At 49.3% G+C, this 12458-nt stretch overlaps 1 protein-coding gene across 3 annotated transcripts in view; it reads left to right on the top strand.

The window, feature by feature from the left end:
• The window catches only part of LOC122235498 (norrin cystine knot growth factor NDP), a 51644-nt gene extending 40001 nt beyond the window's left edge, over positions 1-11643 (top strand). For all 3 annotated transcript variants that reach the window (XM_042975138.1, XM_042975139.1, XM_042975137.1), the window contains 2 exons: positions 512-891; positions 11094-11643. In XM_042975138.1, the coding sequence (XP_042831072.1) occupies positions 718-891; positions 11094-11321 (402 nt within the window). In that variant the 5' untranslated portion in view covers positions 512-717 and the 3' untranslated portion in view covers positions 11322-11643. The remainder of the gene's footprint in view (positions 1-511; positions 892-11093) is intronic.
• Positions 11644-12458: the final 815 nt, after the last annotated feature.

Genomic DNA, 12458 nt, shown 5'->3' with positions numbered 1-12458 from the left:
TAGGTGGGTGGACTAGGAAATGAAAACTGAGCTGCTTTCCCCTGGGACGCCGCCTGTGTTCATTCGGGCTGGCCTGCCTCCTTTCTAGTCCTGTGCGCTTGACGTGGCCACCAGAGCTCACTGAGAAGCTGGATAGACCCTCCCGCCCCCACCAGCCAGGGATGGGGATGGGACCACCCGTATTCAGTTACGCTGGGGCCAGAACCACATGTTTCATCTTGACCGTGAGTTCAAACTATCCTTGCTCCTTAGAAACGTGGGGCTCCGGCAACTGAAATCAACATGTGCTTTCCTGAAACCATTGCGTCCACCTCCCAATGGCTATAAATACGTTGCACAAGCTATGGGGCGGGAGCTGGTAGGATGAAGGGCAGCCCGTGCTAATGGCACTCTGGAAACCGATACTCTTTCCTCAAAATGACATGGAAAAATTCTACTCAATACCTCCAGGGCTCCATTCGTTTTTCTGGGTAAATGTTTCCGGGGAAAACCATTTCTGTTTTCATTCCAGCTGTGTGGCAGATATCGTGAGGGTGGATTGCAAGTGGAAACAGTGAGACCCGACTCCGACACACAAAGGACAATGACAACCAGAAAGCTCCGGCCAGATCGTGCCCTTTGCTGGGAAGGAACTGGATCCTAGGGGGCGAAGGCATTGCCAATCTTTAGTCCTCTGCCTCCCTCTGCTGTTCCTTCTGAGAAGTTTTCCTTACAACAATGAGAAATCATGCACTCGCTGCATCTTTTTCTATGCTCTCCCTGCTGGCGCTGATGGGAGATACAGACAGCAAAACGGACAGCTCGTTCATGATCGACTCGGACCCTCTGCGCTGCATGAGGCACCACTATGTTGATTCTATCAGTCACCCGTTGTACAAGTGTAGCTCAAAGGTAAGACGAAGGGCTCGGTGAAGGTGGTGCGACTTCCCAGAGTCGGGAGAGGAGCCGTGTTCCTTTGTCAGGGGCTGCAGAACCATGATCGTAGTCCAAACCTGAGCTAGATGGCTGGCCCACGGGGCTTGCGGGAGAATCGTGCTTTTCCTGCTTTTCGGGTTTCCCAGCATGCTTTGGACCTTTGTCAGTAAAGCCGCCTAATTGACCATGTGCACACCCAGGCAGCTTCTCTCCTTTCAGGCTGCTCAAAGTTCGTAGGAAAGGCCCGAAGGTTCTCCCAAGGAAATTGTTGCTAAGCACGGGGGAGAGAGGTGTGTTTCGTCCCTGGCTGTGAAATTCACGAGCAGTAATGTTCTTTATCGACAAAGAAAAGTAGAGTAGAGGCGCCTGGGTGGCTCAGTCGGTTAAGCATCTGACTCTTGATCTCGGCTCAGGTCATGTTCTCACGGTTCGTGGGTTCGAGCCCCGCATCGGGCTCTGCGTTGACAGCGCGGAGCCTGCTTGGGATGCTCCCTCTCACTCTCTTTCTGCCCCTCTCCCATTCTCTCTCTCTCTCTCTCTCAAAATAAATAAACTTAAAAAAAGTGGAATCTACAGGTTATCAAAACTCCTTCTACTTTCACTGGCAATAAAGAGGAAACAGAGGCAAGAAATGTGGTTGAGCAGCAAATCGTACTTCTCAGGGGGACTCTTCAAAGCCATGCCTGATGACATAGCTGCTCACCGGCCTCGTGGCCCAAACCTTTCTCCACCTGCCACGTTTACGTTAAGATGATTTTGAAAGATAAGTGGCAATTTGATCATTTATCATTCTTACGTGGATTATCCAAATCATTCTTGTCTGGAGTAGGTTGTATGCTCATTTGTGGAGGCAACCTGTGCGGGTAATGTCTCAGTGTTGGGACGAGGCGTGAGAAGGAGTACCATGCTTCAAAGGCCACCGACAGTGGCCGGCCACCTGGACCACCCAGAAGGGAGGCACATAGTAGCGAAGAACAGACTCAGACTGAAAAATGTCACGACCGTCACTGCCCCCAGTCACATGAATGAAATGTGCCCACATTTGGTAAATAGGAATCCTTTTAGCCCAACCTCAGAGATTTTCACTGCAGTCCTGAGACCAAAACCGCTTAAGCATTCTCATATGGCAAGTATTTTTTAAATTACCAGTATAATTAAGAAATTTGGGTAATATCAACCACGAGAATTAAGACCATATAAGTTAATGTCCCTACCCTCCATTTAAGAACATTATGACTTCTGTCTGCCTTTAAAATTTCCATCACTTCTCTGATTTCACCTCGATGATAATGGCTTGTTTTAGTTTGGGGGAATCAGAATTTGAGTTAAATCATTTTACCCATTATATTAATAAGATCTAGGACTGTGGGAAAATAGAGAGACTTTCCACTTAAAAACTTTCTGGCTCTCATTTGTAGTTATAGAACTAAAAAAAAAAAAAGGAGTAAACAGATAAACTTACATTTTTGCAAGATTGCAATCCCTTCTTTGGGGGAAAAAAAACTAAAGCAAATTGAGGGAAAGAAGTCGGGACATGTTTTTACAACTGTGATTGCTCAAAGATTGTGGGCCTCAGCAATTATTAGCTTCTCCTTCACTAGTATTTGAAAGAAGAGATGCCGTGAACTTGAGCCCCACACACTCACGGTGCTGCAGCATGATTCCCAGACACAAACTTTGGCCCACCTTTGTTCACGTCTGTTTCTTCCAGAATGCCACGATAAATAGCACAAACTTGTGATAGTAGCAGAAATGTTTGTAGTTCTGTGGGAACTATCTGTTTCCAAACATCCCAAACTATGTCAGATATAACAATAGTTTTATGTAAATGGTGCTCGTAATTATAAACCTTTCTTTCTCGGCCTTAAAATATGCCCGGCAGAATCTGAACCACCCAGACCTTTTCTGGATTAGATTTGCTCTATGTGTCCAGGAACAAAAACTGGTTTTCATTTTTATTTTATTTTATTTTATTTTATTTTATTTTATTTTATTTTATTTTTTTGGTTTTCACTTTTAAATATTCTATAATTCTTGACTCTCACAGACTCAGGCTGGTCTTCTTTCTAATGGGTCTCGTTAACGAAACTGTTCATCTTGACAGACTCGGGATAAAACCTTTAGCCTGTGTCTAGAAAACAGGCACCAAGGGTTTTTACAGTGGAGGAGACCAGGCTAGATCTTTCCTGTCTGTGAAAAGCATCCCTCCACATGCTGTTCAAAGACTGTTATTTACTAGACACATGTCTACCGTTGGCCTGTTGCTTGTTAATACTTCCTGACTTACATTTATCCCACTGTCTGGCCTTGGGAAGACAGGTGAACGGGAGAGTGCGAGCCAGGCTTAGGGGAGGGAGAGCATCTCATAATATATGATCTAATCATTGCCAGCAAACCCATGTTTGAAGGCATTACCGATCCCATTTTACCGGTAGGGAAAACTGAAAACCTAAAAAAGTACTCAGGGGCGCCTGGGTGGCTCAGTCGGTTACGCGTCCGGCTTCAACCCAGGTCATGATCTCACGGTTCGTGGGTTCGAGCCCCGCGTCGGGCTCTGTGCAGACAGCTCGGAGCCTGGAGCCTGCTTCCGATTCTGTGTCTCCCTCACTCTCTGCCCCTCCCCTGCTCTCTCTCCTTCTCTCAAAAATCAAATTTAAAAAAAAATTAAAAAGCGTGAAAACGTAGTCAGCATAGATTCCTCGTTTAGTCCAAGAGTGAGAGTGTCTGTTTCAGATCATTTCTTTCAACCGCTGGGATCTTCACGTTGGAAAATTGCAAGTAGAATGGAGAAGGCACTTTTTTTTTTAATTTTTTTTAAAGCTTATTTATTTTTGAGACAGAGAGAGACAGAGCATGAACAGGGGAGGGTCAGAGAGAGAGGGAGACACAGAATCTGAAACAGGCTCCAGGCTCTGGGCTGTCAGCACAGAGCCCGACGCGGGGCTCGAACTCACGGACCGCGAGATCATGACCTGAGCTGAAGTCGGATGCTTAATCGACTGAGCCACCCAGGCGCCCCTGGAGAAGCCACTATTTCGAAGTCCAGGCTCAGCTTCGGATCCACGGGAGATAGTGATTTCTACTCAGCAATGTTTCTAGAAAATAGGAAGAATAGTGGGAGTCTTCCATGAGCCTATCTGATCCCCCTTGCCCTGAGTTCCAGAGGCCTGGAGCCCATCGCCTAGCAGTTCAGGAAAGGGCCGTGATGGAGTCCGGCAGAGAAGACTGGCCACCGTGGTCCACCAGGGAGGTCAGTGTGGCCACAGATTAAGATGTGCCTGCTAGCTTTCGGGGGTGACACTTCCTAGGACTGGGTACAAAGGATCCTGGGAGTGGCAGGTTCACTGACAGTCTTCCCTGAAATTCTGAGTGCGTAAAGGCTCTAGAGCTAACAGGCAGAAGGTCAGTGGTTAGTGGAATCTTGAAGGGAGCTGAGGCATCTCAGACTTTGAAGTGAGAGGGAGCCGGTTTCCTATTCCAGCTCCACAGTGCGCCCAATGGGTGACTTTGGGAGAAGTGAAGTAATTCTTGGGTGCCTCGACTTGTTCCCACGTAAACTGGAGCCAATGCCGCCTATCTGAAGGTGGGGTATGGATGGGCATGGGTGATGATGTTTGCCAAGCACGCGGCACGGAGTCGGGCATATCATAGACGTTAAGAAACGATGTTATGATCTTGATGATGAAGTTATGAACTGGACAGGTGTTCAGACTCACTTTTCTATTTCAGTCACTACTAAGACCTCAATAACGGTTGGGATCTCAGATAGCCTTAAAGGATTAGGAAAACGAACCTCACTGGGGTTCTGGTTTAGCACGGAAACCTGGCGGGGGTGGGGGGAGCGTGCCGAAAAGCAACGTAAGCGAAAGCCATCACGCTGGCTGCTAAGAGTGGGGATAAAAGCAGAAGAGAGGCAGATCCCGCTGTCTGACCTCCCTTCCCAGGTGAGTGGAGGAGGGCGGGGCCGGTTCTGGATGCGAGCCAGGGAGGGGTTTTCAGGAACCGAGGCTGGAAGGCAAGCTGGTAGGGGAGGCCTGTGAAGTCAGAGCTGGGAGATGGTGGCCCCGCAGGGACCTGGGACCAGGGCAGATGGCTGTCTGAACTCAAGGGCCACAGGCCCAGCAGCCGAGGAGAAGGACAGTTCAGGGGATAAAGCCTGGGAAAATTCCCAGAGGTAAAGGGGCCTGGCAGGCCAAGGGTTACGCCTTGGGATTTGGAGGGAGCTGTTACGATCCCTCTCCCAGTGCCGCCCAGGAAGCTCATACTGTGGTAGAAGACATAGGGAGAGTCCGGAATATTGAACTTATAACAAAATCACAGAATCAACTCTTGGAGAGATAGGACTTCTTTTTTTTTCTTATTTTGTATTTTTAATGTCTATTATTATTTGTGTGTGTGTGTGTGTGTGTGTGTGTGTGTGTGAGAGAGAGAGAGAGAGAGAGAATGAGCGGGGGAGGGGCAGAGAGAGAGGGAGACACAGAATCTGAAGGGGGTTCCAGGATCCGAGCTGTCAGAACAGAGCCTGTCGCAGGGCTCGAACTCACAGACGGTGAGATCATGACCTGAGCCGAAGTCGGACACTTAACCGACTGAGCCACCCAGATGCCCCAGGACTTGTTTTGGGGTTTTTTTTTTTGTTGTTTTTTTTCTAAGGAATGATTTTATCCTGAATGCCCACTACGTACAGGCACCGTGGCCGGTACTGGAGGCACAAAAATCAGGGGGAAAAGAAGACAGCATTTTTTACCGTCGTAATGCTTTTAAGTAAATGGCATATAGAGGGAAGGGCAATGCTCTGTGTGCAAAGGTTTCGCAACTGTTTCAGCTGTGACCAGAGTGAAGGGGACCAGATCCCATCATTCCTCTGGTTGCAATTTTGCTGACACCCTCAGCTGGGCACGGACCCTTCGGGGGTTGACCTGGGTGCCTGGAGATGAGCTGAATAGTCATTTATTGAGGGTGCCGGGGAGGGCAGAAATGGGTCTCCAGGAGGTGCCAGGGAATAAGGGGTATGTCGTGTTCACTGCTGAGAAAAAAGGCAAAAAAAGAAAAAGAAAAAAGAAAAAAAATAGTTTATCACTTAACTGAAGCAAAATAGCCAAAATCCGGTTTTAGCATTAGGATGTTTTGTGTGCAAAGTCTTTTTTTTTTTAAAAGTTTATTTAGTTATTGAGAGAGAGAGAGAGAGCAGGATAGGGGCAGAGAGAGAGGAGAGAGAGAATCCCAAGCAGGAGCTGCACTGTCGGTACAAAACCCGATGCAGGGCTCGAACTCACGAAGTGTGAGACCTAATCAGGACCTGAGCCAAGATCGAGAGTCGGACGCTTAACCGACTGAGCCACCCAGGCGCCCCATCTGTGGGCAAAGTATTTATTCTGCGTCTTTATTCTGAAACTGATGAAGACACCTCGTCAGTCATGGCCTGAGCCAGGAATTCACAGGGGTTCCACATGACAGACGAGGAAAGTGGCTTTGGCAACGGTAAGAATCTTTCAACAAGGAGCGAGGAAAACCATCTGTGGTTGGGTTTTCTCTCACTCAGAAGATAGGTGTATACAACAGGAGAGGACACAACTGCCCAAGACGTACAGGCAAGTTTCCGGGTGCAATCCTTGGTCGCAAGTCTCCGGGTGCAATCCTTGGTCGCGACCCAGGAATCACAGCAGGCTATAACCCTCACGATGTAGCCTGAACTTGCCCATGACCACCTGGAGCAACTCGCTGAGGTTGACAGGGGCTTGACAGGCTGACTGTCATGGTTAGGACGGAGGGCTCAGCAATGAAGCTGTCTCTGTTCAGCATTCTGACCCTCCGTTATACAGCTATGTGATTTGAGGCCAGTGACTTATCCTCTGCCTTTTCAGTGCTTCATTTGTAAAATGGGGAAGGCTTAGCTTTTGAGATGGCTGTTAAGAATGAGATTGCACATAACGGGCTTGGCACAGAGCCTGGAGCCTGCTAAATGTTCAATACGTGTTATATATCGTCATTATTACTGTTCTGTTATTATTACCCGAGGGCCTTGCATTCCCCTTAGCCCCAGCCCACGGAAATCAGATGACAACAGGAAGGAGCCCACAGCTCTGTTGGTATTAGAAGGAGCTGGCCACATCCAGCGGGAGCCAAGTGACTGTAAGGTTGGGGGGCTCCCAAGGGACGGCTGGAGAAGTCGCCTAGCTTCCCAGAATCAGGCCACTTGTCTGGGGAACATAAGACAGCAAACATTAAACTGGACCCAAAGCAGATAATGTGTGTCTGTCACCCTCCTGAGCTGTGAGACGTCAACAGAAGGTCAATGAGCACCAACCAACTGTTGAAGCTTCTCCTTTAATGGTGGAGCCCCGTGCGGGCTCGCTGGCAAAACGAGGTCGTTTCCTGATTTCGCAAAGGAGTCGTGTGGATGCCCTTTGTTAGGAGCAGTTAAGTGCACAGTGAAGAGTCTTCCCGTGTTAGTAAGACACGGCCAAGTCCCCCAGGCATGAGGGGGGTGCGTCTGACCCGCAAACTGGATTTTGGCGGGTGAACTGATGTTTGAAGGTGGTGAAGGTTTGTTGAACCGAAGGGTGAGTGGGTTAAGGAGTTAGACACCGTGTGGTGTGGTACCATCCGAGGAATTTCTGGGAGTCCCCGGAAGTCCCCCAATCGCTGGACGATGGAACCGGGGGAGGGTCTCGGTAGCGGAGGAGATATTATTTAGGAGGGCACTTTCACCATTCAGCTCTGCGTAAGCTCGGAGGTGGTGATGCTATCTCCCAAGAAGTTCATAAGAAAAAGGGCAGACTCCTATGCTTTTGATCGGGTTAGGGCTCCCAGAATCAGGTCAAAGTAGATGAGAGAAGGGTGGGAGCTGGCTCATGCTTCAGGGAAACATTTTGCTATGATTTAGACCGGGGGGGGTTGGTTTTGGACAGACCCGGGTTTGATTCCAGCTCTGCCTTTCACCAGATATATGAGTTTGGGCAAGTTACTTAAACTCTCTAAAGCCTCGGTTTCCTCATCTATAATAATACTACAGATAATAATAGTACCCCAGCAGGGGAATGTTATGAGGAGTAAATGAGATTGTAAGTGTTGTAAGCACTCAGTAAATGTTAGCTGCCATTATTATTATTGGCTAAATGACTGCTATCTAGTGGCCCATCTAGTGTGGAACCTGTCAGACTCTCCCACTTTGCTACTCAAAGCGTGGACGTTCAGCAGTACCGACATCAGCCAGAATCCGGCGAGAAACGCAGGCTCTCCGGCCTCGGCCGGAACTACTCAGTCACAATCTGCGTTTTAGCAAGATCCCCAGCTGATTGACATGCCCATTATAGTTTGAGAAGCTCTGGCCTGGAAGAGGTGAGAAGATCCTCGTGAGAGCCATAAAACAGGCGAGGCACGGCCGAGAGCAAGCCTGGAAAAGCAGACATTTATCCCTTCCATCCCGTAACGACACTCGTTTCTCGATCTTCCCTTCCAAGCTCCCTGCTGTACCCCTCCAACGCACATTCACAAAACAAAGCTAGCCTTTTATAGCATTTCCAGCGTTGTGATGGGATCTATATACTGGAAATCTCCCAGAGGGGAGATTTGCACGTGTGTGTCGAGACCATCCAGGGCCCCGATAACTCTTTCATAGTGTCTTCTTCGAGGAGAGGGCATCTGAACGTGGCAATGGAGGATAGTCGGGATTTCATTAAGCAGAGCTAGGAGGAAAGGGCATTCCTGAGAGACGAAAGACACAAGCGAAGGCAAGAGGCAGGGAAATTCAGGGCGGTTCCCTGAACTCCTAACTGATTAGGCTTGATCAGAACAGGGAGTGGGTGATGACAATGAGAACAGTTTTAAGTAAGACTGGAAAGATGTGACATCAGGGTCACAGAGGATCTTAATACCCTTTCAGGATCTGGGGTTTTATTCTGAAGGCTGGAGGCAGCCACCAAATGCGTTTATGGCACATGTCTGTGCGTTCTCCTTGCGCAAAAATCCAGCTGCGGAGAGAGGGGGATCCATTGGAGGTGTTCTCGGGGTCTTTTCAGCGCTGGAGTTCTTGTCCTTCCGAAAGAGCCGAAGGTGGAGCTTGAGACCCTTGAACACGTTTAGTGAAATCACGGTCAGGTTAGTGCTTCTACCAATGGCCCAACGTTGCTGACCTGGTCGTTTTATGGACCGTGTTAATTGCATGGTCATCCAAGGTCTACATTCAGTTCACCTGCATTTGCATCATTCGGGTATGATGCACCGCCATGTCCGTGCCCCTTTGAATTAAATCTGTGGACACGGATTCACTACATTCATCTGGACTGAAATTGGACCTCTGAAGACTTCTGTCTGGGGAGGTGATCTCTGAATATTGCTTAATCTGCCTAGGAGATGACCCGCATTAGAGATGAGCACATTTAGAAGACCTTGGAATCCCTCTCATTAGAGGGATGGGGTGGGCACCAGAGACTGGCCCGTGTGCTGCTGATTTACGGCATAATCTCTCAAAACCTATTTCAGGTCCTGTTTTGCCTATCAACGGGCAGGCAGGATGTCACCAACGCTTTCATAAAACCGAGACGGTTTATAGCTGCCATTTCCTCTCTGCCCCTGCGATCTTTCAGAGAAAATAAATCAATAGGTCCTACCCCCCCCACTTCACCAAGCCCAGCTGGTCGCTTCCTAGCAACTCGTATCCTCTTGTGGGATTCATCCGAGCATCTTCTTCGATAATGGGGCTGATCGTGTATAGTTACCAGAAGTCATCTTGGATTCCTTTGAGAAAGATGAGCAGGCCCTGTCTTTCTTTTAATTCTTTTCTCTTTAATGCTTATTTATTTTTGAGAGAGAAAGAGCGAGCGTGCATGAGTGTGGGAGGGGCAGAGAGAGAGGGACAGAGACAATCCTAAGCAGGCTCCCCACTGTCAGCTCAGAGCCCGATGCGGGGTTCGAACTCACAAACCATGAGCTCGTGACCTGGGCCAAGATCAAGAGTCAGATGCTTAACAGACTGACGCCCCCCCCGGTGCCCCTTCTTTTTTAATTCTTAGTGAATCAAGCTCCCCACCCTACCCTACCCATGTCTGCCACTGCCAGGATCCCGGGATTTATGTACGGGAGACATAAATGAGCTCACTCCATCCCCGTGAGCTGGATGCTTGTGTCCATCGTTCTGAGCATAACCTTGGTAGTTTGCATCGGACTCTTAAAGGAGACTCTTTACTAAAGCCAGGTTAAGAGCCACTAGAGAGAACACACAGCCTCTGTTACTTCAGCCCAACCTTTATTGTCACCCTAACCTACCTTCGGAAATGGAAATGGTCAGAATGGTAATTTGCCATAAATGACTCTAAGATTGGGTTGTGCAACTCTCAGGCTCCTTCGGCGTATATAAGCCCAGAAATGTGATTCCGGGGCCCCAAACGTACACTGTTTCTGTTTCATTCTCTTGTTTCAAAACATATTTTTTTAAATGTTTACTTATTTTTGAGAGAGAGAGAGAGACAGAGTGTGAGTGGGGGAGGAACAGAGAGAGAGAGGGAGACCCAGAATCTGAATCTGAAACAGGCTTCAGGCTCTGAGCTGTCAACGCAGAGCCCTATGCAAGGCTCAAACCCATCGACTGTGAGATCGTGACCTGAACCAAAGTTGGACGCTTAACCGACTGAGCAACCCAGGCGCCCCACGTTTTTATTTGCCCGTCATGGGCCTCATGCAGTGGTCCCAAACCCTCCGTGCACTTGGGAATCACCGGAGGAGCTTTGAAAACCATGACAGCTTGGGCTCTGTCCCCAAGGATTTTAATTTAATTGGTTCGAGATGGGACCTGGGTGCTGACACTTTAAAAACAAGTTTGCCAGGTGGATCTTTGTTTCTATTTTTTTTTTTATTTGAAAGAGAGAAAGAGAGCGCAAACAGAGGAGGGGGGACAGAGAGAGGGGGAAGAGAGGATCTGAAGCGGGCTGTGTGCTGACCTAAGAGAGCCCGACGCGGGGCTCGAACTCACGAACCGTGAGATCATGACCCGAGCCGGAGTCGGACGCTCAACCGACTGAGCCACGCAGGCGCCCCTCGCCCAGTGATTCTAATGTGCAAGCGGGGCTGGGAGCCGCTGGTGTCATCCAGCGGGAATTGGCCAAGGGTGTTAGGATGCTGCGGGACCCGGCTGAGGTTTTGGCACCCCCACAGGGTAACCATTTCCCTTCTCTCCCCAGATGGTGCTTCTGGCCAGGTGCGAGGGGCACTGCAGCCAGGCGTCACGCTCGGAGCCCCTGGTGTCCTTCAGCACTGTCCTCAAGCAGCCCTTCCGCTCCTCCTGTCACTGCTGCCGGCCCCAGACCTCCAAGCTAAAAGCACTGCGGCTGCGCTGCTCCGGGGGCATGAGGCTCACAGCCACCTACCGGTACATCCTCTCCTGTCACTGCGAGGAGTGCGGCTCCTGAGACCGGCCGCTCAGCGGCTTCTGGACGGGACATCCTCCTCCCTCGCCGAGGCAGATCATCCAGCCAGGGAGAAGGACTGGCAAGAAAAGAGTTAAGGAGGAAAAAAACCCCAAAAGATGCAGCAATTCCCACGGGATTCTGCATATTCTAGTAATAAAGACTCTCCATGCTTGTTGACAGAGAGACAGAGAGAGAGAGAGAGAGAGAGGAGAGAGAGAGAGAGAGAGAGATGCTCTGGGAACTTGGTTTCCATCCCCGTCTCCTTTCCCTGGTACAATTTCTTTCGGTTCCTTTTCAGATTCAGGCATCCCCCCCCACCCCCCTCCACCCCCCCCACCCCCCCCCGCCTTGGCACTGAATGCCGTTTGGGTCTCCAACAATTCAGCGGCAGTCGGGAACGTGGGCCCCCGTGCAAGCGTGGGTCAGGCCGTCACTGTTGGGTGCGCGTTGGGGGAGCATTCGCCTCGGAAAGCAGGAAAGCGCAACCCTTTCCGCGATCCCGCCTGGCTCTCTTTTGCTCCGGTCTTTATTTTGCCATTTGGTCTCAGGTCGCCACCCCTGCTCAAGGTTACCCATTTCAAATTGCAGGCACCGAGCATGTGGATGTGCGTAGCCAGGCGCACTCGCAGCCGGCTAACCAACATTAAAATAGCTAACAAACGGATGCTGGAGCTCCCGAGAGCGGTAATTATTGTTCCGAAATGACTCCTGGGAAGTAAAGGTGGCATAAGGAATTCGTCACCCGAAGGCTCTTGCAGATAAATTACGGTAGCATTTTGAAAGGGAGCAGACTCTTACAGACCTGCACAAATACGGATCCTGCACTGACTTTGAAAAAGGCATACACGTACTAGTGGCATGGAGAACATACTATACTCATGCATGCAAATTAGACAACTCAAGTATGAATCTATTTGTGGGTGTGCTATAGTTTTAGCCATGTTGCGGACATCATTCTCAACCATCCACTTGTCCATGTGAAGCTTGCTGCCCCAAAGGCAGCCTGACTCATCCTCGGAACATTTGGCTCAAATATATTTTGGTCCTTGAGACTCAAAATTTGAGTTATTCCCATGTCGTGAAATAAAAAGACAGTATCTTCAAGATTTTGACCGTGTTAGTGTTTTTTTCCTACTA

The sequence above is a fragment of the Panthera tigris genome, chromosome X, assembly GCF_018350195.1.
Source record: "Panthera tigris isolate Pti1 chromosome X, P.tigris_Pti1_mat1.1, whole genome shotgun sequence".
In the NCBI taxonomy this organism is placed as follows: domain Eukaryota; kingdom Metazoa; phylum Chordata; class Mammalia; order Carnivora; family Felidae; genus Panthera; species Panthera tigris.
This window is presented reverse-complemented; position numbering and strand designations above follow the sequence as displayed.